The sequence below is a fragment of the Lithobates pipiens genome, unplaced genomic scaffold, assembly GCF_037356315.1.
Source record: "Lithobates pipiens isolate NorthernLeopardFrog02 unplaced genomic scaffold, aLitPip1_a1.2 Scaffold_18, whole genome shotgun sequence".
NCBI lineage: Eukaryota > Metazoa > Chordata > Amphibia > Anura > Ranidae > Lithobates > Lithobates pipiens.
This window is the reverse complement of record NW_027507758.1, coordinates 58,480,350-58,507,640: the sequence shown is the minus strand read 5'-3', so window position 1 is coordinate 58,507,640 and position 27,291 is coordinate 58,480,350. Positions and strand designations below refer to the sequence as shown.

The 27,291-nt window shown below is 45.0% G+C and overlaps 1 protein-coding gene across 2 annotated transcripts in view; it reads right to left on the bottom strand.

The window, feature by feature from the left end:
- SYT14 (synaptotagmin 14) overlaps positions 1–25,912 on the bottom strand; it is a 348,909-nt gene extending 322,997 nt beyond the window's left edge. The window contains exon 1 of one of the 2 annotated variants that reach the window (XM_077485715.1): positions 25,749–25,912. In XM_077485715.1, coding sequence (XP_077341841.1) covers positions 25,749–25,761 — 13 coding nt within the window. In that variant the 5' untranslated portion in view covers positions 25,762–25,912. The remainder of the gene's footprint in view (positions 1–25,748) is intronic. The other variant, XM_077485716.1, reaches the window with a different exon arrangement.
- Between the last annotated feature and the right edge of the window lie 1,379 nt (positions 25,913–27,291).

Genomic DNA, 27,291 nt, shown 5'->3' with positions numbered 1-27,291 from the left:
CCGCAGGAAGGCCACAGGTGTACTGCACTGCACTTGCAGTGCAGGTAAACCACAGCGCGCCAGTGTGAAAGCAGCATTAGACCCCTTTCGCATGATCACGCACCCTCTGTTCACCTCTATTGAGCCACAGATGTAAACGGACTTGTGAACGTATACACTCACCTACCTTCAATCCGGTCCACCAGAAAAAAAAAAAACACAGGGGGGGGGGGAATCTGTCCTATTCCATCGTGGCAGGTCAGATTGGAAGGCTCATAGAGTAGAGCGAGCCATGTGCGTGTCCGTTCTGCATATGCACGGTGGACATGGACCTGTCATCCGCCCGCTCCACTCATTGTGGCCCGTGGCTGGTTACCAAGTCGCTTAAGTGGCCTTCCCTCTTTAAAAGGTTGGGCACCCCTGCTGTAGGGAGTTAAGTAAATATCTTAGGAAGATCACCTTATCAGTGAGGACAGGGGAGAACTATAAGATAATTAAAATAAAAGGAAAGGGGTCCCGATTCATGGATCTGCAACAACACTAATGCAGACCATACATGGGTCGAATTCTGAATTAATTTTCTTTAGAAAATTTGAAATTTTGTGCGTTCTGTGATCCGATGATGCCACCATTGATTTTGAAATTCTGCCAACCAAGCCTTCAATTTCACCTCTTGTTGCTACAGAAAAGAATATTTGTGGCTAGGAATCTTTTCTTTCTGGGAATTTTCTTTTCTTGCACTCGTGCATTTCTTTTTCAATTAAGTTTCTCGCACGATTCTCCCATCGTTGATTAGAAAATCGTTTGTTTTTCAAAAAATGTTCAACATGCCAAATCACTCAAATCCAATGGGGGCGCACAAAAAACTAGATAAAATCGGCCATTGTTGTGGCCCACTAATGGTGTGAAATTTGAACTAAAATTCTTGGATGAGATTTTCTAAAAGAAAAAAATTCAACCCATATATGACCTTAGGGGGTCTACCTAAAAATGTCTTTGCACGATTCATATAGCTTGCACGCAATATTCAAACATATGTCTAGTTTGATTCAATTGAAAAAAAAAATTGAATCCAGGGTGAAAATTTGGTGCCCTAAACCCATGCTATGAAAATTCCAGCATATTTTCTCTGTCCAGAGGGACCAAGTGCTGCACATAGCCACCCAAAGATATGAATGGCTGTACCCAGGTATATATGCCGGTACTCACATAAACACGCAGTATATAGGCGCAGTCCAATAACTGAACATTCTCTGCCCTTGGAATACACCTGTACATTATAGGAGTGGCTTTTTTTTGTAAGTACCTGCATGTAGGCAGGTGCAGTCTTCTTCCTCCACTGCAGGTGGCGCTCCTCGCAGCAGCAGCACCATAGCTGAATAGGAAGTCAGGAGGGACACATTTTTTTAAATTACTTCCTGGGTCACTGGGGAAGCACTCAATTGGATGCTGCTGCCCCATGTGATTCTGGTAGCCATCTTGGGTCCGGCAGAGTCTATTTAAAGAGGAGCTGCAGTTTGCTCACATATTTTGTAATAAAAACATCTTTGCCATTCTGAAGCTTCCCTCCAACCACTTTGCATATTAATTCATATATACTGCGATTCTGTACTTGCTAAATATGCCGCAGAAATCTTCCTCCACTGAGTCTGGCTGCATCCATTTTCACTGTGGGCAGCTGAAGCTGCTGCCTGTTCACTTCCTGGATTTACACAGACACACAGAGGCACACCTCCAGCTCTGCAGCTTTTATTGGTCAATATAAACAAGGAAAGAATTTCTCCTGCGCTCGTGAAGGCATTGTTTGTATAGAGTGGTAGTACTTTCAAAAAAATAGAAGATCATGTGTCCCGCTGCCTAAACTGACCAGGGACCAGTGGAAAAAAAAGAGGTCAAATGCGCGTGATCTAATGCTTGGATCAAGATTATACAGTTTATTCACATACAAAATAGATAAATGCATATACAAACATTTCTACATATTCATAAAAAAAGGGGTTACAAAATATACACATTAAAATTTTGAAATGCCCATGCAAGGGCAAGTGCTCAAAGGTGGGCTGACGCATTTTGAGGGGTTCCCTGTTCATCAGAGCCTTGGAAAATAAAAGAGAGTCTGTACAATATGGCAGACCAACATAAAAAGGAGTGGCTAGTTGGGAAGCATATCACATGGCAAGTGATGGATTCTCCTTTACTCTAGAGCTGTCCACATCCCAGCGCTCTATATAGCTTAGAGAAGTGTTTCGTATGTTTTTTATGGGGATTCCATATGTGTCTGTCATTTGTACCTGCATCAGAGATTATGAAGAAGCTGCAGCAAGAAGAGGCAGTTACTTCTGTGGGAGTTCTGTGCGCCTCCTACCAGAGTGTGGCCTTGTGCTGTGAAGAAGATTGTGTCTGTCTCCATCTATGTGAGACACCTCTGAGACTAGCCACTCCTTTTTATGTTGGTCTACCATATTGTACAGACTTTTTTATTTTCCAAGGCTCTGATGAAGAAGAGGGAACCCCTCGAAACACATCAGCCCATTTTTGAGCAATTGTCCTTGCATGGGCATGTCTAACTTCTAACTTTTAATGTGTATATTTTGTAACCCAGTTTTTATGTATACATAGAAATTTTTATATGCATTTATCTATTTTGTATATGACTAAACTGTATCATCTTGATCCAAGTGTTAGATCACACGCCTTCCATCTCTTTTTTTCCACGTAGCTTTCATTGGCCCTCTTATGACTCACCCCCACTCCCTTCCTGGCAAACTCTCACAAGAGTGAGTGAGATAGCTGTGTATTATGTCATAAGTAGGGATGCACCGAATGGGTTTTTTGGTGCCGAAACCGATACCGAAAATGAAAAATACACTAGGCCGAAAACCAAAACCGATACCAAAATTTACGTTTTTAAAAAAATATTTTTATACAGGAGGTGGTCAGAGACTGGCGACATGGTTCAGGAGGTGGTCAGAGACTGGCGACATGGTTCAGGAGGTGGTCAGAGACTGACGACATGGTTCAGGAGGTGGTCAGAGACTGACGACATGGTTCAGGAGGTGGTCAGAGACTGACGACATGGTTCAGGAGGTGGTCAGAGACTGACGACATGGTTCAGGAGGTGGTCAGAGACTGACGACATGGTTCAGGAGGTGGTCAGAGACTGGCGACATGGTTCAGGAGGTGGTCAGAGACTGGCGACATGGTTCAGGAGGTGGTCAGAGACTGGCGACATGGTTCAGGAGGTGGTCAGAGACTGGCGACATGGTTCAGGAGGTGGTCAGAGACTGGCGACATGGTTCAGGAGGTGGTCAGAGACTGGCGACATGGTTCAGGAGGTGGTCAGAGACTGGCGACATGGTTCAGGAGGTGGTCAGAGACTGGCGACATGGTACAGGGGGTGGTCAGAGACTGGCGACATGGTACAGGGGGTGGCCAGAGACTGGCGACATGGTACAAGGGGTGGTCAGAGACTGGCGACATGGTACAAGGGGTGGTCAGAGACTGGCGACATGGTACAGGGGGTGGTCAGAGACTGGCGACATGGTACAGGGGGTGGTCAGAGACTGGCGACATGGTACAGGGGGTGGTCAGAGACTGGCGAGATGGTACAGGGGGTGGTCAGAGACTGGCGACATGGTACAGGGGGTGGTCAGACTGGCGACATGGTACAGGGGGTGGTCAGAGACTGGCGACATGGTACAGGAGGTGGTCAGAGACTGGCGACATGGTACAGAAGGTGGTCAGAGACTGGCGACATGGTACAGAAGGTGGTCAGAGACTGGCGACATGGTACAGAAGGTGGTCAGAGACTGGAGACATGATAAAAGAGCTAAGTGTGTTGTCCCCCTGTGCAGCCAGTGTGGTGTTGTCCCCCCGTGCAGCCAGTGTGGTGTTGTCCCCCCGTGCAGCCAGTGTGGTGTTGTCCCCCCGTGCAGCCAGTGTGGTGTTGTCCCCCCGTGCAGCCAGTGTGGTGTTGTCCCCCCGTGCAGCCAGTGTGGTGTTGTCCCCCCGTGCAGCCAGTGTCGTGTTGTCCCCCCGTGCAGCCAGTGTCGTGTTGTCCCCCCGTGCAGCCAGTGATGCAGCAAAGAGAGAGGAGAGGCGCCTCCGCCATCTGGTTCAATAGAGCGCCGGGAACATCACAGCTTTAATTTCAATAGCTGTGTTCCCCCGTCGCGCGCCGTCGCATACAGCCCCTCCCCCTTGTCCAGGGAACTGTGATAGACAGATCCCCCGTCCAATCTGGTGCATCCCTAGTCATAAGCCTAGGCTTTTTACCAGACAAGAAACAGGAAGTGGGCTGTATAAGGTATTTACTGGTAGGAAAAACAATGTTCAACTATCCAAAGTTAAAACAAGGGCAGAAGATTTAATAGATGGAAAGTTGAAAAAAAAATGACTGAAGGTCGGCTTTAAGGCCCTGTCTCCCAGGTTTGGCATGCTTTTTGCGAGTCGGCGGTGTAGGGAAAGGTACGCCGCCTGTTAACCACTTTCAGACCGGACCATTGTGCTGGCTTAAGACCAGACCACTTTTTGCGATTCAGCACTGCGCCGCTTTAACTGACAATTGTGCGGTCGTGCGACGTGGCTCCCAAACAAAATTTACGTCCTTTTTTTCCCACAAATGGAGCTTTCTTTTGGCGGTATTTGATCACCCCTGCAGTTTTTATTTTTTGCGCTATAAATAAAAATAGAGCGACAATTTTGAAAAAAAACTCATTCTTTTTTACTTTTTATTATAATAAATATCCCCCAAAAATATATAAAAAAAACATATTTTTTCCCTCAGTTTAGGCCGATACGTATTCTTCTACATATTTGTGTTAAAAAAAAATAAAAATAAAAAATAAATAAATAAAAAAATAAATCGCAATAGATTATTGATTGGTTTGCGCAAGAGTTATAGCGTTTACAAAATGGGGGATAGTTTTATGGTATTTTTATTAATAATTTTTTTTACTAGTAATGGCGGCGATCAGCGATTTTTATTGTGACTGCGACATTATGGCGGACACATCGGACATTTTTTACACATTTTTGGGACCACTGTCATTTATACAGCAATCACTGCTATACAAATGCACGGATTCCTGGCAGTGTAGGGGTTAAGTGTTCCTAGGGGCAGGTTACTAACTGTCGGGGGCTGGGCTTTCACATCACATGGAACAGAGATCAGTGTCACTTGTTGCTATGCAGAACGGGCAGATGCTGTTTACAACGGCATCTCCCCGTTCAGCCTCCCCGTGAGACGATCACGGGTGTTCCCACGACGATCGAGTCCGCGGGACCCGCGACCGGACTCACGGGGGTCCTGACCGGCACGCGAGCGCGCCGGCGTGCACGCAATGGCAGGGCGGTATATATAAATGGACATACCTGTACGCCAATATGCCTGCCCGTGCCATTCTGCCGTCGTACATCGGCGTGCGCCGGTCGGGAAGTGGTTAAGGAGAGCACTAGCGGAAAAGAAAGGTTCCTGATGAGGAGAGAACGTGCAGGCTCGCAACTCCTTTGGACCTCATCCTGCTTGGGCACCAGATGGCCAGGCCACATTCTACTCTCTTAACAGATGCTGTCAACCTGGCTGATACCTGTTCTCTTCAGTGTTGGAAACCACAATTGCACCCAGTTGAGAAGGCATCCCTCAGGGTTTGTGGTGAGCTGTCACTGCACTGGTTCTATACAAGTTTTCTTTTGCACCTGACCTGACTGTGTAAATTTTTGCCCTTCGCTATAAGCTGCCCCCCCACCTAAAGGCATATACCCCAGTATAGCTGCACAAAGTTGTCCATGTCAACAGACCACTGTGTGCAGCACCTAGCTTCCTGGGTTGGATAAATACCGGTATGTCAGAATTTACATTGCATGGGTTAGAGCATCCATATGCAGGAGGCCTCTGCACAATTGTATGTGTGATATCAAAATACATTCACATTTATTATAAAGCATATTTGAATGTGCTGTCATCACCTTTTTTCATGCTTTGATGCATAACACAACCATGGCCTTAACTGAGGCCCCTTGTTTCCTTTAGGACTCTCTGCATTTTGATAAGCAGGAATCTTCAGCCCTGCAGTGAAGATTGTACTTCCCAAGTACTTGTAAAGCTGCTGACTGGCAGAAACATATTACTTTTATTACTTTTGTTTGCCGCTAATTTGTGAACTTTCACAGACCAATAATAAATCCGTGAAAGTCAATTTTATAGCTTTAAATCATTTATTGTTACCCGACAGCAGAGTTCACATGGGCCTAGAACAATTACAGGCCCCCAGATTACACCGTTGGGACCCTGGTAAGAAAACAATAACCTAACATTTCTTTATAGCTTCACCTAATTCAATATATATATTTTTTTATTTTATTTTTATTTTTTTAATTATTATTAAAGTGGTGGTGTTATTGCAAAGCCAGAGCCAAAATCCTCCCTTAAAGTGGTTGTATAGTCAATTTTTAGACTTTTACCTACAGGAAAGCCTATAATAAGGCTTACCTGTAGGTAAAAAAAATATCTCTCGCAATGTGCCACCGAATGCAGCGGCGCATGCGCACAGGGGATTCTCGGCTGGAAGCCCGGTGTTCTGGCATATTCAGTCCAGCCATCATATAGTGTCCGCCCGTACTGCGAAGCTTCGGAAAATCTCCGAACATGAACTGTGCCTGAGTGGAGGTGGTAACCCCACCATCCAAGCGGACATAGAGCTGGGAAAATTAGAGGGACGCTCGCCGCGTTTCGGACTCGGACTCGGCCTCGCTGTGCTCGGCTCTTTTATATTCCAACTCTATGTCCACTTGGATGGTGGGGCTAGATCCTGGACTCACAGCGCAGGCGCCATTCATCTTCGGCTATTTTCGGAATCTGTGTGTGCTGTGTACTGCGCATGCGCAGTACATAGCGGACGCTATCTGATGGGGGACTGTATATGATAGGACACCGGCAGACACCGGACCCTGCCGGGAAGAAATCTCCCGTGCGCATGCGTGGGAGTGACGATATCGCGGCTCTGGCCACTCACAGCGCCAGAGCCGCGATACCCGGAAGAAACACCAAGGGAACATGTCAGCTCCCTCAGCGTGGATCGGGCCAGATGTCGGGGCCTCGTTCTAAGGTACCGTATATACTCGAGTATAGGCCGACCCGAATATAAGCCGAGGCCCCCAATTTACCCCCAAAAAACTGGAAAACTTATTGACTCGTGTATAAGCCGAGGGTGAGACATGGCTGTCCATCCCTGTGTGTCCGTCCATCCCTGTGTGTGTGTCCGTCCATCCATCCCTGTGTGTGTGTCCATCCATCCATCCATCCATCCATCCCTGTGTGTGTGTCCGTCCATCCATCCCTGTGTGTGTATCCATCCATCCATCCATCCCTGTGTGTGTGTGTGTGTGTGTGTGTGTGTGTGTGTGTGTGTGTGTGTGTGTGTATTCATCCATCCATCAATCCCTGTGTGTGTGTGTGTGTGTGTGTGTATCCATCCATCCATCCATCCATCCATCCCTGTGTGTGTGTGTGTGTGTGTGTGTGTATCCATCCATCCATCCATCCCTGTGTGTGTGTGTGTGTGTATCCATCCATCCATCCATCCATCCCTGTGTGTGTGTGTGTGTGTGTGTGTGTGTGTGTGTGTGTGTCCGTGCAGCCTTGTGTGTGTGTCCAGCCTACCTGTGTCCCAAGCCTCCGTCCCGAGCCGCCGTCGTCCCGAGCCTCCTCTGTCCCGTGCCTCCTCTGTCCCGTGCCTCCTCTGTCCCGTGCCTCCTCCGCCCCGTGCCTCCTCCGTCCCGTGCCTCCTCCGTCCCGTGCCTCCTCCGTCCCGTGCCTCCTCCGTCCCGTGTCGTGCCGATGGATCGCCGCTCTTCTCGGCGGCCATTCTACAATTCAAAAGCCGCGCCTCCGTCCTCCGCCTGTGATAGGCGGAACACTCAATTTCCCAGCAGCCTGTGTTCCGCCTATCACGGACATCCTCTCATACTCGTCCGTAGTATGAGAATGAACGGATGTCCGTGATAGGCGGAACACTGACTGCTGGGAAATTCAGTGTTCCGCCTATCACAGGCGGAGGCGGAGAAGGAGGCGCGGCTTTTGAATTTTAATGTCCGCCGTCTGTCTGCTCGATACGCTGATCGAGCAGTCAGACAGCGGTGACTCGAGTATAAGCCGAGGGGGCACTTTCAGCCTCAAAAAAGAGGCTGAAAATCTCGGCTTATACTCGAGTATATACGGTAAGTATTTCATAATGAGCTAGTATGCGGTTCATACTAGCTCATTATGCCTTTTCCTTTGCAGGTCAGGAAGAAAAAAAAAAATAAAAATACTTCTGCGTCTATACAACCGCTTTAACAGCCTAAAAAAAACCTTGAGATCGAGGCTCCAGACACACCCCTGTTCATTAGCTTATAAAAGAGTTTTTAACTTTCAACAAGTATGTGGTCCAAGTATGACCATAAAACAGTCCAAGGGCAGTTCAGAAAGGAATCACCTATTTCGCTAACCAGTCATGGACCAGACCCAGAAGCCCATTGACGCTGTTTCCATGTGTCAGCCAGAAAAAACCCAAACAGTTAACAGTCCTTCCTATTTATTTATTTTTAATTCCCAATGCTTTTAAATACTACGGCTCAGACATGTGCACTCTCTATCTTACTAGGATTTAATCCGTTTCAGTATCAGAGCAATTTGCATTTAAAATGACATCAGTATCGCCATACACAGTGAATGCAAGGTGCCACACTGACATCACCCTCAGGGGGGCGGGCTTATGACTCCTTGCGCTTACACTCTGTACTGTACTAAATAATTTAGGGAGTTGGGGGACAGCTCTGAATTAAAGGCGAGTAGCACACCCTAAGCTGTTTTTTATATGTTATATGCCTGCTAGGTCTCATTTTAGTTTAATAAAAATGTATTCAGAGTTGAGCTTTTAAAGGGCGATTTGTTTTCTTTTGCATATATGAAATAGAACGTCAATTCTGCTAATTCTGCTAATCCCCGCATACAATGAGTTGAGAAAAAAAATAAAAACATATGCCCCCTGGATAAAGCCTAACTTCATATTTAATGTCCCTTTAAATAGTTTGTTTGGGCCAAGGTGGAAAAGTAAAAACACAAAAGTATGTGTATCCATTTAGACATGGAGCCCCGACCTGGCCCCGCCCACTCTCTCCGATGACTGGCTGACTGACTTTGACAGCCGTGGGAGCCAATGGTGATGCTACTCAGCCAATCAGGAGGTGTGTCCTGGATGGCTGAGGGTATCGTGGACATCACTGGAGAGAGAAGGAGCTCAGGTAGGTAATTAGGGTGGTGCTGGGTAAGGTGGCTACACATAGAAGGTTTTTTTATCTTAATGCATAGAATGCACCAAGATGGAGAAAAAAAAAAAAAAAAAACTTCTGCCTTTACAACTCCTTTAATCAAACAAGCTGAAGTTATAAGCTGATTGGTTAGCATGCAGAGCTGCACCAGCTTTTGCACTCTCCAGTTTTAGTATATCAACCACTTTGGGTTCTTGTGACAATCTACCAGAGTGCTGGTGGACCTTTGAGGAAATGTGGCAGACAGCCATTATGCCCTTTCATTCCTGTACCCTCTGTACCCATTTGTGAAAATGTGCAAATCTGGATTCCCCATTAAGCATTAATTAACTCCTTTTCTACCTTAAGCCTAGAACACACAGGGCGAACGTTGGCCGCTTTAATAGAAAATAGAAATTTGGCCTGTGTGTACGGCAACCGGCCTGACAGAAGCCGGTTCCTGTCAAAGGGTCATGACCATAAAAGGTCTGCCAACCGGCTTCTGATGCCTGAGAGCGCTGACCGGAGTGTTCTGGCGGGGGTGGGGGGGGGGGAGAGGTCTTCCCCCTGTCAGAACACAATAGCTCAGCAGGAGAGATTGCAGTACTAACATTGAATTGTTAGTACAGCGGCCCCGTTCATAGTTTTTAGGTTTTTTTTGTTTTTCAACCCTCAGGGTTGACTGGAAAAAACTAGTGGTGTATAGTAGGCTTTAGGGCTGTTGCAGATCTAGCTCCTGTTCAATTATATCCCCATAATTTCACTATTGTATGCTGCTAATTACATGGAAGAATGAAGAAGCCAAAAAGAGTAGCTCCTGCTAACATAAAATTTATGTTAAAGATATAATCAGACACAAGGCATTTTCACAAGCTTATATACTGTGAAAGAAAACAGGCAGCTGATTTAAATTATCGTGAGTCTGTGCCATTACCAGTTTTGGAAAAATAATTCAGGTGAAAATCTTAAAGAAGTCTCATTGCAGTTTTCTGTTCCTGTCTCCCAGACATTTACCAACAACTAAACGCTGTGCACCAGGGGCAGACTGCATCCTACCAAAAAGGCTTCCTCCCTTTCATTTTCACCTGGTGATCCAACCAGAACATGCTGACCTGCAGATGTAGCAGTTAGAGGGCTGAGACAAACCATTTACCACTGACAGGAGTGCTTACAATGGTCAACGTTTATTAATCAGGTCTGGCTGTCAGTTGTGCAGAGGGATCTGATTGGAAGGTCTATGCATTCCTAGTTTTAAAAACTGACTTGTTTTCTTTTACACCCGCCTATATCTGGGTCCGATCGTGTTCACAAATTAAAAAAAAAAAAAATGGAATGGGATCTTTCCCCTTGGATCAAATTGGAGAGTAGTCAGATGTAAGCGGACAGCAGAGGCCGTTTACTCCCAGTTATCCATAGACCAGAGCAGGCTCTGTCTGTATCCACTCTGCAGAAACTGAGGGGACCCGGATGTGCCATCTGCATGTTCTGCTCCAATCAGCAGTGGATCTGTGAGCCGATTCTCTGCTGATCAGAATGGAATCCACCCCGTGTGAAAGGGACCTTTATCCAAAAGAAGAAGAAAAAAAAAAAACTGTTGCTGTAACTGTTTAAAAAGTGTGAGCTGGAGTGTGGCTTCAATTTGTTAGTGTATCTAAAATCTGCTAGTACCGAACAATCCCCTCTCCCCAGATTATCACCGCTGCTGGCCACAGGTGTCTCTGTTGTTCCTTCATCCAGACTGGAGGCACTCTCATACATCAGGTGTGTTACTGGTCAGATCACCATGTTAAAAAAAAAAAAAAACGAATGCAGCCACCATACTTTAATGATTGGTAAGCTGCAGTATATTACATTTTTGGTTGTGGGTTTATTACCACTTGAAGGCCGGGTGCATGAATGAAAGGTCTACCTCCTCCAATCAGAGAATGCTTTTCATTATAGGAACCCATAGTATGACTTGTAGGAATGTAGTACATATACATACATACATACATACATACATATACACACATATATATATATATATATATATATATATATATATATATAATTTTTTTTTTTTTTGTTATAGCAAAAAGTAAAAAATATTGATTTTTTTTCAAAATTGTCGCTCTATTTTTGTTTATAGCGCAAAAAATAAAAACCGCAGAGGTGATCAAATACCACCTCGCACGACCGAGCAATTGTCAGTTAAAGTGACGCCGTGCCAAATCCCAAAAAGGGGCCTGGTCCTTTAGCTGCAAAATGGTCCAGGGCTTAAGTGGTTAAAGCGAAGCTCCACCCAAAAGGAGAAGTTCCGCTTTAAGGCCTCGTTCCCCACACCTCTTAAACAATTGTCACTTTTGAGGTGAAGGGGGGGGGGGGGGGGGGTTTAAGGAGTTACCGGATTTTGACAGGTACCTGCTTTCCATTTCCATTCTGAGCGCCGTGGTTTGGGAACAGATGTTCTCCTCCCTTCCTCCCCCCTGCAGTCTTCTGGGACACTGATAGGCCCCAGAAAACTGCATCCACCATTTACAATGCGCAACGCGACTCGCCCATGTGCAGTGAGAACACGACTGTGAAGTCGCAAGCTGTCACTGCCGGGTGCCCAAGTTAAGATGCCGGGGCCCGAAGATACCAGGTAAGACTGACTGGGGTGAGCACACTGCTGGATTGTGGGAGAGGTGAGTGGCAGCTACAGTTTTTGTAGCTGCTGACTTTTATTTTTTCCATAGAGGACTGTAACTCCTCTTTAAATGAACCCCCACAGCACTGACAGATCACCGCAGAGGTATCCTGGAGCAGAAAACTTCAGATTTCAACAGAATGCTGCTGTCACCAGCGCACTGGACAGTCTTCATTCATGCTGATTTTTTATTTTTTTTTAATCACTAATCTTCAGCTTTAAACACCAATTTGTCATTTTACTCCTGTGTATCTGAACTCCCTCGCAGTATCATACAGCAGGCCTGAACTAGAAAACAATCATTTAGAAATCAATGCAACATAATAAACTAACTGTCTAATCTCAGCTCTCTCTGTTCTCTGTGAGCTGTGCTGTCAGTCATAATGATATATTTGGAGGACATGACAGACACACAAGGGTTGATTTACTAAAACTGGAGAGTGCAAAATCTGGTGCAGTTGTGCATGGTAGCCAATCGGCTTCTAACTTCAGCTTGTTCAATTAGAGCCGGTTCACACAGGGGCGACACGACTTTCAACACAACTTTTGGAGGCAACTTGGACACGACTTGGGCACGGCTTGGGACGACTTACAACACGACTTTAACTCGCCCCAGGCCAGGCGACTTTTGCCGTGGCCAATCAGAGAATGAGCTCTGAAGGGGGAACTCCACACCAAATAAAAAAAAAAAAAAAAAAAAATGGCATGGGTTCCCCTCCAAGAGCATACTAGGCCCTTAGGTCCCCCCCCCAGATCCATACCAGACCCTTATCCGAGCACGCTACTCGGCTGGCCAGGAAAGGGGGTGGGGACGAGTGAGCTGCCCCCCCCCCTCCTGAGCCGTACCAGGCCGCATGCCCTCAACATGGGGGGTGCCTTGGGGAAGGGGGGGCCGCACGGCCACCCCAAAGCACCTTGTCCCCATGTTGATGAGGACAAGGGCCTCTTCCCAACAACCCTGGCCGTTTGTTGTCGGGGTCTGCGGGCGGGGGGCTTATCGGAATCCGGGAGCCCCCTTTAATAAGGGGGCCCCCAGATCCCAGCCCCCCACCCTATGTGAATGAGTATGGGGTACAATGTACCCCTACCCATTCACCTGTGAAAAAAAAAAAATGTACAAAAAAAACTCAACACACAAGGGTTAAAATAGTTTATTGCACAACTCTGGGGTCTTCCGTCTTCGGGGGTCTTCTCGCCGGACTCCTCCACTATCTCTGCTAGCTCTTTTACTAGTGGAGGAGCCCGGCTTTCTTCTTCGCCGCCGCCCTCTTCTTCCGACTTCGGGGGTCCTGTCCCCCTCTTCGGTTCTTCTTTCCGGGACACCGCGCCTTCTTCTAGCTCTTCTACAAGCGGTGGCTCGGTCTTCTGTTGCCGCTGCCATCTTCTGTGCTTCTCTTCAGGAGATGTTGCCTCGTCGCTGTCTCTGCTCACAATGACAGGGACGCGGGGTCTTATATATGGACATCCCGGATGATGTCCCCGCCCATTATGATGTCACAGTCACAGGTGATTGGGTAGGGGTACATTGTACCCCATACTCATTCACATAGGGTAGTGGGCCGGGATCTGGGGGCCCCCTTATTAAAGGGGGCTCCCGGATTCCGAAAAGCCCCCCGCCCGCAGACCCCGACAAACAACGGCCAGGGTTGTCGGGAAGAGGCCCTTGTCCTCATCAAACATGGGGACAAGGTGCTTTTGGGTAGGGGGGCCGCGCGGCCCCCCTTCCCCAAGGCACCCCCCATGTTGAGGGCACGAGGCCTGGTACGACTTGGGAGGGAAGGGCTCGCTCATCCCCACCCCCTTTCCTGGCCGGCTGGGTAGCGTGCTCGGATAAGGGTCTGGTATGGATCTGGGGGGTTCCCCTTAAACTCCATACCAGACCTAAGGGCCTGGTATGCTCTCGGAGGGGGAATCCACGCCAATTTTTTTTTTATAAATTTGGCGTGGAGTACCCTCTTGAGAGCTGATAATTCTGTCAGTCGCCTCCGTATAGACGGAGATCTGACTTGGAGGCGACCTCCATTGAAATCAATGGGTACCAGTCGCCTACAAGTCGGATTGAAGTAGTACAGGAACCTTTTCTGAAGTCGGAGCAACTTCAGTAGTGTGCATTAAGACGGCTCTCATTCACTTACATTGATTTTTAAATGTTGTCCGACCTGAGGCGACTAGGGGCGACCTGAAGTCGGATCTGAGTCGCCCTTGTGTGAACCGGCTCTGAGGCTTTGGAAAAAAAATGGAAGTTGATTGGTTTCTATGCAGAGCTGCACCAGCTTTTACACTCCAGTTTTAGTAAATCAACCCTACAGTTTGTAAAGATTTCAGGCCCTGTTTACATCTCAGCTATGCTCCCACTGCATTAAATAAAAGTAAAAACTGGTTGTATTAAAGTTGAGGCTGATTAGGGCTCATTCATATCAATGTCAAATATTTTAAAAAACTGCAAATATTAAAAAAATTTAAAAAATAAAAAAAAACTGCAAACAGACAGGATCTTTATTGCAGAAAATTCGCAATGTCTCTACTGCAATAAAATAAACCTCCCTGGCTGCTCACAGGCTTCTTTAGAATGTACATTGTCGTGTCTATGTGCTAGGATGACTGCATGTGCAGCAGTGTCATCATCCCTTGTCTGTCAAACAAACTGGCTGAAGTCCGACATCCTGAAGAAGCCGGGGAGACGATACAGGCACTGGTGAGGGAGCTGGTGGGTGTTGGACGATTGAAACAAAGTTGAGTATTGTAGAGTTTAGTTCCACTTTAAGTTGCATTGATCTGCAAAGATCAACACTGGCTCAATGCCAGGGCCCATAGAAACCAATTGTGCCCTGTTCCCAGCAGCTGCAACACACCTCACCTAATGTTACCAAATGCAGCTCCACTCCAGTGCAGTGCATAGAAGTGAATGAGATGTAAAAAAAAAAAAAAAAAGCGTAATAATTTATATATATACAGTGGTGTGAAAAAGTGTTTGCCCCCTTCCTCATTTCCTGTTCCTTTGCATGTTTGTCACACTTAAGTGTTTCGGAACATCAAACCAATTTAAACAATAGTCAAGGACAACACAAGTAAACACAAAATGCAATTTGTAAATGAAGGTGTTTATTATTAAAGGTGAAAAAAAATCCAAACCATCATGGCCCTGTGTGAAAAAGTGATTGCCCCCCTTGTTAAAACATACTATAATTGTGGTTGTCCACACCTGAGTTCAATTTCTCTAGCCACACCCAGGCCTGATTATTGCCACACCTGTTCACAATCAAGGCATCACTTAAATAGGAGCTGCTTGACACAGTAAGGTCCACCAGAAGATCCTTAAAAGCTACACATCGTGCCGAGACCCAAAGAAATTCAGGAACAATTGAGAAAGAAAGTAATTGAGATCTATCAGTCTGGAAAGGGTTATAAAGCCATTTCCAAAGCTTTGGGAATCCAGCGAACCACAGTGAGAGCCATTATCCACAAATGGCGAAGACATGGAACAGTGGTGAACCTTCCCAGGAGTGGCCGGCCGCCCAAAATTACCCCAAGAGCGCAGCCACGACTCATCCAAGAGGTCACAAAAGACCCCACAACAACGTCCAAGGAACTGCAGGCCTCACTTGCCTCAGTTAAGGTCAGCGTTCATGCCTCCACCATCAGGAAAAGACTGGGCAAAAATGGCCTGCATGGCAGAGTTCCAAGGAGAAAACCACTGCTGAGCAAAAAGAACATCAAAGCTCGTCTCAATTTCTCCACAACACATCTTGATGATCCCCAAGACTTTTGGGACAACATTCTGTGGACCGATGAGACAAAAGTGGAACTCTTTGGAAGGTGTTTGTCCAAGTATATCTGGCGTAGAAGGAACACTGCATTTCATAAAAAGAACATTATACCAACAGTAAAATATGGTGGTGGTAGTGTGATGGTCTGGGGCTGTTTTGCTGCTTCAGGACCTGGAAGACTTGCCATGATAAAAGGAACTATGAATTCTGCTGTCTACCAAGAGATCCTGAAGGAGAATGTCCGACCATCTGTTCGTGTACTCAAGCTGAAACGAACTTGGGTTCTGCAGCAGGACAATGATCCTAAACACACCAGCAAGTCCACCACCGAATGGCTGAAGAAAAACAAAATGAAGACTTTAGAGTGGCCTAGCCAAAGTCCTGACCTGAATCCTATTGAGATGTTGTGGTATGACCTTAAAAAGGCCGTTCATGCTCGAAAACCCTCTAATGTAACTGAATTAGGACAATTCTGCAAAGATGAGTGGGCCAAAATTCCTGCAGGACGCTGTAAAAGCCTCATTGCACGTTATCGCAAACGCTTGGTTGCAGTTGTTGCTGCTAAGGGTGGCCCAACCAGTTATTAGGTTTAGGGGGCAATCACTTTTTCACACAGGGCCATGATGGTTTGGATTTTTTTTCACCTTTAATAATAAACACCTTCATTTACAAATTGCATTTTGTGTTTACTTGTGTTGTCCTTGACTATTGTTTAAATTGGTTTGATGTTCCGAAACACTTAAGTGTGACAAACATGCAAAGGAACAGGAAATGAGGAAGGGGGCAAACACTTTTTCACACCACTGTATATATATATATATATATATATATATATATATATATATATATATATATATCTCTTCTTATTGCATTGCTTTGTAACATTATAAAATTGTTACAAAGCAATGCAATGCCCCTGACCACCCCAACACAACAGACATTAGCCTGTATATTAGTTAGCAACATTACTTCCTTTACTTGCACAGAGAGCGCAAGTAATATGTAAATAGATAACCTGGTTGTCAGGTGACCTGAGTCCAGGTGACAAATGCACCCCGTTGGAGTCAGGAGTGCAACTCTAAGGTAGTGGACCCTCTGGGTGGCTGACTGCTGCGGATGGAGCTCTGGGTGGTTCAGGAAAACAGGTACTTTGGAGCACCAAGCTATGAGTAAGCACTTATTATAGTGTGAATAAGTTCTTCCTGTATCACTCTGCTGTGGGCTAATGTAATGTGATCCCCAATTTGCAATAAAAGGCACAAGAAAATATATCTTCTCCGGAGTGCGGCTGTCCAGAGTTTTTTAGTTTGTTCTCACTCTGGAGCACCAACACGGATCACACTGGGAGCTAGAGCATGAGATTTCCCAGGGCGCAGAATCTAAGAGCCAGAATGTGTTCACTAGGGGCCCCTGATGGTGGGGATGGACTTCGCTGCAGTCTCCTCCCCTAGTTAGTCCCATCCCCAGTTAGAACACACCTAGGGAACACAGGTAACCCCTTGATCGCCCCCAAGTGTTAACTTCTTCCCTGCCAGTGACATTTATACAGTAATCAGTGGCTATTTATAGCTCTGATCGCTGTATAAATGTCAATGGTCCCAAAAAAACTGTCAAAAGTGTCAGATCTGTCTGCCGCAATCCTGATAAAAGAATTGCAGATTGCCACCATTACTAGTAAAAAAATAATAATAATAACAAAAATGTCATAAATCTATCCCCTATTTTGTAGACTCTATAACTTTTGCGCAAAGCAATCAATATACACTTATTGCAATTTTTATTTTTATTTTTTTTACCAAAATTATTTAGAAGAATACACATCGGCCTAAACTGATGAAGATTTTTTTTTTCAAAAATGTCATTTTTTTTTTGTTTATGGCCCAAAAAATAAAAACGCAGAGGTGATCAAATATCACCAAAAGAAACCTATATTTCTGGGGAGAAAAAAAAAGGACATTAAATTTTGTTTGGGTACAACATCGCATGACCACGCAATTGTCAGTTAAAGAGACACAGTGCCGTTTCGCAAAAAATCGCCTGGTCAGGAAGGGGGCAAATCCTTCCAGGGCTGAATTGGTTAATAGAGGGGTACCTGATAAATTTAAAAAGGTATGTGGTGGTTGGATAGAAAATAGCTCCACAGCCATGGATTAATGCACTACTGGTTGAGGCTCTCATTTGTGGCAAGCAGTGGGGTCTGTGTAGGCCAGGGGTCTCAAACTGGCGGCCCTCCAGCTGTTGTGAAACTACAAGTCCCATGAGGAATTGCAAGGCTGACAATTACAAGCATGACTCCCTCAGGCAGAAGCATGATGGGACTTGTAGTTCCTCAACAGCTGGAGGGCCGCCAGTTTGAGACCCTTGGTGTAGGCCTTGATGGACACCAAATACAATCTCTCTACGGCAGCGGGGATATTGTATTGTTTAAAGTTAATATATACTGTTTGTAACTTTTTTCCTTTTTTTTTTTTTTTCTACTATAATTTTTTTTTCTGGGAAGATTGTTGCTTTTATTGGTCTGGGAGCTACATTGTACACCGGTGCGCCTGAATTGCAGTGCTGAATGTTTAACACATTTCTAAGTTTGTAACTTTCATTTGAAAAACTTTTTTTTTTTTAACATTGTTTATTAAAAAGATACAACACAATAGCATTTTGCTGTACTATATTGTGGTGCAGCTTTTTTTTACCATACTGTGATGTTTTTTTTTGTTTTTTTTCCACATTTGTGAAGTTCTCTAGCACAAGTGGTCATCAACCCTGTCCTCAGGGCCCACTAACAGGCCAGGTTATATGTATTACCTTGGGGAGATGCAGACTAGAATACTGCAATCACTGAACAGAAAATGATATCACCTGTGATATATTTCAGTTATCTTGCAAAACATTGCTAGCAGAACAGAAAGCCTAAGGCCCCTTTCATGCGGGGAGGAATCCACCCAAGCGGATCTGCCTGCTCAGCAGAGGTTCTCTCCATTAATCCCTGCTAAGCATATGGATGACAGGTCCTGTCCGATCCCCTATGCAGGGCGGTCACAGACACAGCTAGATTGTGTCCGATTGTCATCCGATCTGCTGGATGGATGGGGAACGTATCCGCATCTGTCTGTTTTTATCTGCCGCCCCATAGAGAACAATAGGTGATGCGATCGGGTCCGTCTGAAAAATGGACAGGCGGCCCGATCAGTTCGCTGGTGTGAAAGGGGTCTAAGATGGCAAAAAAAAAAAAGCCCCACAGGGGTTCAAATCCTTCCCAACCCTATTTTACAACTAGAAAAAAAAGTTACAAATTGACATACACTTTAGAAAATGTGGCTGGACACAGTATACAAACATGAGTGTAATGGCAGCTGGTTATGGTTTTTACAAAGTACAAGAAATTAAGACAGGCATAGGAAGGGGTTAACATGCATAGGTGAATAAATTCACCTTTACAAATAAAAATATGCACATTTTTTGCAGGTAATAAATGTAATTTATTATTTTTTGTAATGGACCTGTAAAGCATTGCACCCATAATCAGCAGATTGTAGACTGCCATGGTTATGCAGGCTGTCTGTCTATCTGTCCGGCCATACCTCTGATATGGCCAGGCAATTACACTGTGGCAGGAAGACTTCATGAACTTACACAGTGCTGTGGTAGTTAATTGAGAACTGCAAGTCAACAGCCGCAAAGACTGTCGGACCTTGTGGCTTTCTGATTCACACAACACTGCAAATGGATGACATGGCCAGGCGGGCAGAGCCCTATGTGGCCACGTTTTTTACAGATTGTGACAGTTAGCAGGAGAGAAAAGATCCCTCGCTGTCAGACCGGGGGTTCAGGGGGAACGGGGCCCGATGCATCTGTAACATGTTACACCCCGAATATGGGTAAAACATGTAACATGTTACAAAAGGAGAACTTATCTTAGCTTCACTTCAAATGAAAACTCTTATTTACAGGCATATAGCACAAAAAATAAAAAATAAAAAAAAGGGGCGTACGCTCACTCATTGACAGAGCACCTAAAATATTTTCAAACTTTATTTAGAACTTCAAGCATAACAGAAATAGTACCTTACATCATTACTTGGACCGTTTGTGCCGTGATAGTCACTTCCTCAGGGGCAACACCTCTTTATAAGAGTCAAGAGGGACAAGCTTCATTACGTAGTGCTAATCACAACTGTTTATCACACTTTATTCCCTAATATACTGAATGTCAACGTTATAAAAAAATGTTTTGGCAAAGTTAGGAGTCATCGAATCCTGAAAAAGTACAGAAAATAATAATAGGTGACCATTCAACACCACTGTCCTGAAGGTACCAAGGACTGTAGGTTTTCATCCTTAAAACGGGAGTCCAGCGAAAAAAATACTGCAGCTGCTGACTTTTAAAATAAGCACACTTACCTGTCCCAGGGTCCAGCGATGTCGGCACCCGAGGCCGAACCGAAGGTTCAATTTTTGTGTGAACCTCCGCTTTAACCACTGGGAAAGTACAGAAGAGGTTTCTATTCAGTTCCACTTTTGGAATACTGCAATGGAATTGAGCATTATGGAGGAGCTGTCCTTTCAGCACCGCAGAGGGTAGCAAGAAAAAAAAAATGTTATGGAGGAGCTGTCCATTCAGCACCACTCTACTACAATTAAGAAACATTATAAAGGAGCTGTCCCCATTCAGCAGTTCTCTACTACAAGTAAAGTGGTTTTAAAGGCAGCCATTGGCCCCTGCTGCTGTCAATCACAGCCAGCTGCAAGAGAGCAGGGGGTTCAATAAATGCAGACAACTAAGATCAAGAGCGAGCCTGCATGAGTGCCCCCATAGCAAGTGGCTTGCTATGGAGGCAAGCAGTCGGTGGGAGAGACTAGGATCGCCGGCGGGGGACCTGAAAAGAGAAGAATCTGGGCTGCTCTGTACAAAACTGGCAAGTATAAGGTTTGTTATTTTAAAGAAAAAAAAATATTAAAAATTTAGAATCACTTAAAGCAGAGTTCCGCTTTCCCCTCAAGAAATTGAAAGTCAGCAACTACACATACCGTAGATGCTGACTTTTAACAATAGGACACTTACCTGTCCTGGAATCCAGCAATGTCCGCACAGCAGCCAATATTTCCATCAGCTGCCTGGTGCTGCCACCACCACTGCCAGTAAGGGAACACGGCCGTGAAGCCCTTTGGCTTCATGGCCAGGTCCCTACTGCGCATGGGCAAAGCAGGGCTGCACTCTCCTACTGGTTTGACAGTAGGAGGAGGGGGTTGGACTTCTGACGTACCTCGCCACGTCGGGGTCCGAAGGAAATTGGAACAGGGTACCTGTCAAAAACAGGTACCGGCTCCCCCCTCCACCCTGGAAGGTGCTAAATGTGGCATTGGATGGGGGGAGGAGACAGATAAGTGGAAGTTCCACTTTTGGGTGGAACTCCGCTTTCAAGCTGATGTAAACCCCATTCTTGAAATATGACCTAAGCACATATCTGTAGTGTTTACTTCTCTCTCTCCGAAGCCCTAAGTGGCATGTCTCTCTCATGCTTTGTTCCTCTGTTATCAGCAGAGTCACTTCTGACAAGTTCTCCAACATGAGATAACAGTAGCTAAAAATTTGTCAAGGAGGGAGCTTAGAGGGAGATTAGCAGAGAGCTTGTCTATTCAGACTACAGCTCTGCAGGTATCTTTGTTCCTCTGCTTATGTGGAGGGGGTGTGTGTGTCCCTTTCCTCCAATCAGCTCTCACACAGTGTAATTGCAGCCTCTCCACTCATTGTTGAAAGGGGAAGAAAGATTTCTAACATGATCTGCACTTTCCAAAGAGTGTAGAAAGGAAAATACAGAAGATATACAGTACATGTAAAACTTACATAGGGAGATTTGTTTCATCTCTGTTTATCATCTGAGGCTGTTTTCTTCACTGGGTATATGTGAGAGTTTACATACACTTTACAGAAAATTAAAGGGGAGCTTTCCATTCAGCACCATTCTACTACCAGTAAAGAACAGTGTCAATTTTGATGTCAAATGTGGATTTAGTTTAAGTTTAGCCTTTTGACTAAATCCCATTTTAATTTTAGTCAAGTTTTAGTCATCTGAATTGTTTTAGTCATATTTTATTTAACTAAAACAAATATTGCTTCTTGAAAAACAAAAGTGCAACCTTCAGGCTGAGTTCACACTATAGAGTGCAGAGGCTAACAGCAGGAGGGCAGTACGACTTCATTCACCATTTCAGTCCGGATTTTTGGCTGAATTCAGACCTGAAATGGACCAAAAGACGCACAGGACTCCTGTGCAATTTGCACCCGAGCCGCTCCAGACACGTGTGAACCGGCTCCATAGAGAGTCACAATCCAATTCACAATAGTCTGAACCCAGCCTGAAATATAAAACAATAAAAACATCAACTCTATTGGCTGTAATGCCATTGAACATATTACCTGAATATAAAAACTTTTAACAGTTCTCTGTTAATAATGAAAACAAACAATATTGTAGAAAAACAAGAACATTTTGCTTTTTGGCCACTGTCAATTTTGATGTCAAATTTCAATTTGTCATTTGACTAAAAAAAAAAAAAAAAAATCTGAATTTTTACATTTGACATTTTAGCTTTAGTCATATTTTATTCACCTGAATTAAACCTTAAATTTTACTTTCGTTTAGTCCCCCCTAAACCCCCTTTTCACCCTCTCCATTTGTCCTGTTTATCACTGAAAGTGAAAATCTCAAATTTTGGGTTGTCCCCAGAAAAGTAATAGAGGGGAAATCTTCGGATACTGGTTCTGGTGACCTGGGGGAGGGGGGCAAGGAATTCCCTTAGGGCCGGTTCACACTGCAGGCGCGGCGAGGCGTCTCCGACTTGCCTCGCCGCGACCTGCGGGGACCTCAGCGGCGACTTGCAGAGGACTTCTGTATAGAAGTCATTGCAAGTCGCCCCGAGGTCGCCCGAAAGTAGTACAGGAACCTTTTTTCTGAGTCGGAGCGACTCGAGTCGCTCCTCTCAGAACGGTTCCATTGTACAGAACGGGGGCGACTTGCGGGGGCGACTTGCGGGGGCGACTTGCGGGAGCGACGGCCGCTGTGTGAACCGGCCCTTAATTTATAGGGATTCCCTCTCACTTCCTGTATGTTTTTGTTCCTGCTATGGGACAGGAAGTGAAGGGAAGTCTCTGCAACAGGACACAGATAGCAAAAAAAAAAAAGGAGTTATAATCCTCCTTTACTCTATCCACAATGAAAACAAAGGATTTGCCTGTAATTTTACTTTAACACTGGTAAAGAACATTATGGAGGAGCTGTTCATTCAGCACCATTACTATACAAGTAAAGGGCACCAAGGAGGAGCTCTCCATTCAGCACCAAACTACTACAAGTAAAGGACATTATGGAGGAGCTGTCCTTTCAGCACTGCTGATGTGATTTGACAAGTACTAACAGAAAGAAGTATGTGAATTATACCCTTTAAAAAAAAAGGGGGGGGAGAAATGAAAATTGTACCCTGGTAGAAATACTTCTATAATGTATCGCAATGTCAATATATATACACACACACACACACACACACACACACACACCAAACAAGCAAACACAATGATTATATAAAGCGTATTTTACAATATATAATTCTATAACATAATTATAGCGTTTATTATGTGCACCAAGATATATGCTGCTTTTTATCATACATTCCATGTGAGTTATATTCCCACGTTTATATATTTCTACAAATGTGTTACGTAATACTAAAAAAAAATTATATATCAGGTAAAATAAGCATTAAACACGTCACCATTTTTCTAGGTAAATATATTTCTAAGGGTGCTATTGACATGAAATTTTCACCACATCTCAGTAACAATCCATACTTGCAGAGAAACCAAAGCAAAGTATGCTCAGAAAGTTATATGTAATAGAATTACACAGGGAAAAGGGTATTAAACACATGAAGAAATGGCGGTGCAAAGAGGCATGGAAAGCCAAGACCCCATCTGAAATCTATCAGTAATTAAAAAGCAATCCTGCCCCTTGTCAGTGAAAATTAATATCAGTTGGTTCAGTCTCAACTTATGGCCTATAAAAAGGTGTCTCATTACCAAGGTGTCACACAAAAAAAACATCTCATGATGGGTAAAAGCAAAGGAGCTCTTTCAAGACTTTAATAACCTTATTGTTGCAAAACATACTGATGGCATTGGTTACAGAAGGATTTCTAAATTGCTTAATGTTCCAGTGAGCACTGTTGGGGCCATAATCTGGGAGTGGAAAAGACATAATTTCACCATAAATAGGTCATGATAAGGTGCTCCTCCCAAAATTTCTGACAGAGGAGTGAAAAGAATTATCAGAAGAAGAGTTGCCCAAGAGAAAAGGGCTTGTGGAGAGCTTCAGAAAGACCTGGAATTAGCAGATACAATTGTTTCAAAGGAACCAATAAGTAATGAACTTAACCCGCCATGGTCTGTACGCACGCTCACCACGCAAAACTCAATTGCTAAAGCTCATTTAAAGTTTGCTGCACAACATTTAGGAAAGCCTGTGAAATACTGGGAGAATATAGTCTGGTCAGATGAGACCAAAATTTACCTCTTTGGGTGCCATAAAACACACCATGTTTGGAGGTAAAATGCCCATCACCCCCAAAACACCCCCAACAGTAAGTTTTGGAGGTGGGAATATCATCGTATGGGGCTGTTTCTCAGCATAAGGTACTGGAAAACTTTATATTATTGAAAGGAAGGATGAATGGAAAAAAGTACCAAGAAATTCTTGATAACAATCTGCTGCCATCTACCAGGATGATGAAGATGAGACGAGGATGGGCATTTCAGCAAGACAATGATCCCAAAACACAAAGCCAAGGAAACTCTCAACTGGTTTCCAGGAAATAAAACAAAACAGCCAATCACCTGACTGAATCCAATAGAAAATCTATAGAAAGAACTAAAGATCAGAGAAGAGGCCCACGGAACCTTCAAGATTTGGAGACTGTGTGTGTGTGGAAGAAAGGACCAAAAAAATCACACCTGAGCAACGCATGTGACTAGTGTCTCCATACAGGAGGCGTATTGAAGCCGTCATTACCAACAAGGGATTTTGTACCAAGCATTGAGTACATTTCTGTTAGTGTGTTCAATACATTTCCCTGCGTCATTCCATTTTATTACACAGAACTTCATTCCTGAACTTATTTGTTTTGGTGTCTTTGTATGTATGGATTGCAGGAGTCATTACTGACGTGTGGAGAAAATTGTATGTCAATATCACATTTACAAATATATTTACCTAGAAAAATGGCCACGAGTTCAATACCTATTTTACCTGCTGTGTGTGTGTGTGTGTGTGTTCATATACACACACACAATATAGAGAAGAGGGACAGTAGTGGGTGAAGGAAGGGCAGAAGGGAGGATTTGTCCCCAAAACAAGGACTGTCCAAGGACTGTCCTCACCATACATACAGGGACACCAGGGTGCTGGGACATACATTCTTAGGACAGGGAGAGAAGAAAATACAAAGAGATTATATACAAAACCTCAGGACTGTCCCCACCAAACAGGGACCAGGACTATCACACACCTACACCTGGGACTGTGATATACATACAGAAGAAGGTGGACAGAAGTGGATATAAACACACAACAAGGACTCTATAGATCAGGGACTGTCTCTATATAGCAACAGGGACTTGTCTCCATAGATCAACAGGGACTGTATATAAATAATAAGAACTGTCTGTATATATCAGGGACTGTCCTTACCAGAACTGGGATATAAACAGTTATGAGGACAGAATAAAGGGACAGAGGGGTTTGTCTCAGGGGCTGTCCCTATATATCAGGGACTATGGTACACACACACAGTAGTGGGGGAGGGACTGTCCCTCTCTGTCAGGGACCGGTGCTGTGCTCCCTCAGCATGCAGCCAGTGTTGTCCTGTGTCTGGGTGTAGCGCACACACAGGCAGTAGACACGTACACACAGGGACAGGTGAAGCCCTGTCCGGGACTGTCTGTCCCCGGCCCCCCTCCTCCCCGGTCCCTCAGCACAGCCGGTTATTGGCCTACTTACCATCTATCGCCATGATTCTTCCAGCACGGAGCGTACCAAGCCGGCGGGTTACGGAGGGGGGAGGCGGAGAAAGTGAATGACAAGGAACGAACCATAGGCGGCGGGGCGGGTTGCGCTTTCACTAGACGGGAGGAGGGGGGGGTTCTCGGTGGGCTCGTCCAGTGCCGCACGCGCGGCCAGGTCTAAAGGCGGGAAAAGTGAGGCGAGGAGGAATGGCCGAGGCGGCAGTGTGTGTCAGGACTGGGATGATTCCTGTCAGGGACACATGCTGACTGTCACTGCCTGTTAATCATCCTCCAGCAGATGTTTGTTGCAGCCCAAACACATAAAATGGTCATAAATAAACAACAAAGCAGTAAAGTAGGAGCTGAACAGGGTGAGGGTTCACCAACCATCAATACTTTGTAAGAGTGACTGTCCGCACAGGGAATTGATTTTTCCACAATTTTTTATGGACGCCATATTTTATATCAGAAGGTTCTCCAAAAAAGCTGTATCAATAAGTGATGTGGCCCCTAGTGCAATACAATTTAAGGGCCCCACATCAGTATTCTCCATCTCAAAGGCTGTTCTCCCTGAGTGATGAGGAACTCGTTTTATAGTGTAGCACTAACCCCCAAAGGAGCTGCTGGTTAGATTTGGACTTACTGTTACCTTCTTTTCTCCTCACTTCACGTCTAGGGGTGTCCCGTGGTAAATGGCCCAGTAACTCGAAAGACTGACAACAGATCCACTTGAATGGATTTTATTTGCAAAACGTAGACAACGAGCAGACTCTTAAATTGGGATCAGAGGGTTGGAAAGGAAGTTCAGGTACTCTTAGCCCTTGTACACACGGTCGGAGATTCCGACTACCAAATCCGTCGGAGTTATTCCGACGGATTAATTCCGGAAGTGATGTTGCATACACACGGTCGGACTAAGTTGTCGGAAAATCCGATTGTACATAACGTGATGGCGTTATTTCGTTAGACGGGACTACGTTCAGGCTAGTAGCCAATAGCTTTGGTCTAGGAATTTGATCTGAGCATGCGTGGCACTTTGTCCGTCGGAGTAGGCTACACATGATCGGAGTATGTCCGATAGGAGCATTTTGTCGGAAAATTTTATCGGCAAGTTGGAAAACTTGGTCCGTCGGATATTCCGACGGAAACAGTTCGACGCAAACCACACACAGTCGTAATATCCGACAAAACGGTCCGATAGGACACATCCTGTCGGAATCTCTGACCGTGTGTACAAGGGCTTAGTGTCAAAGTCAAATATTGAAGAACTTGCTTACTTTGACTCCATCCAGAGAATAGCCATTCGCAACTGGATGTTCACTCAAGTTGGACAGTCCTTCTCTCAAAACGCCTAGTAGCCAACAAGGTGCTTAACTCAGGAACAAGTCTCTGCCACAGACGTTGTTGTAGAACAAGTAGGAAAACTAAACTTGATGAACACTCAGGGGATACCTGGATCTTTCAGCCAGCTTGGCGATATCCACGGGACCGGATTCTCTTGGGTACTTCAGCCCTTCCAGGCTCTTACTAAGAAACCA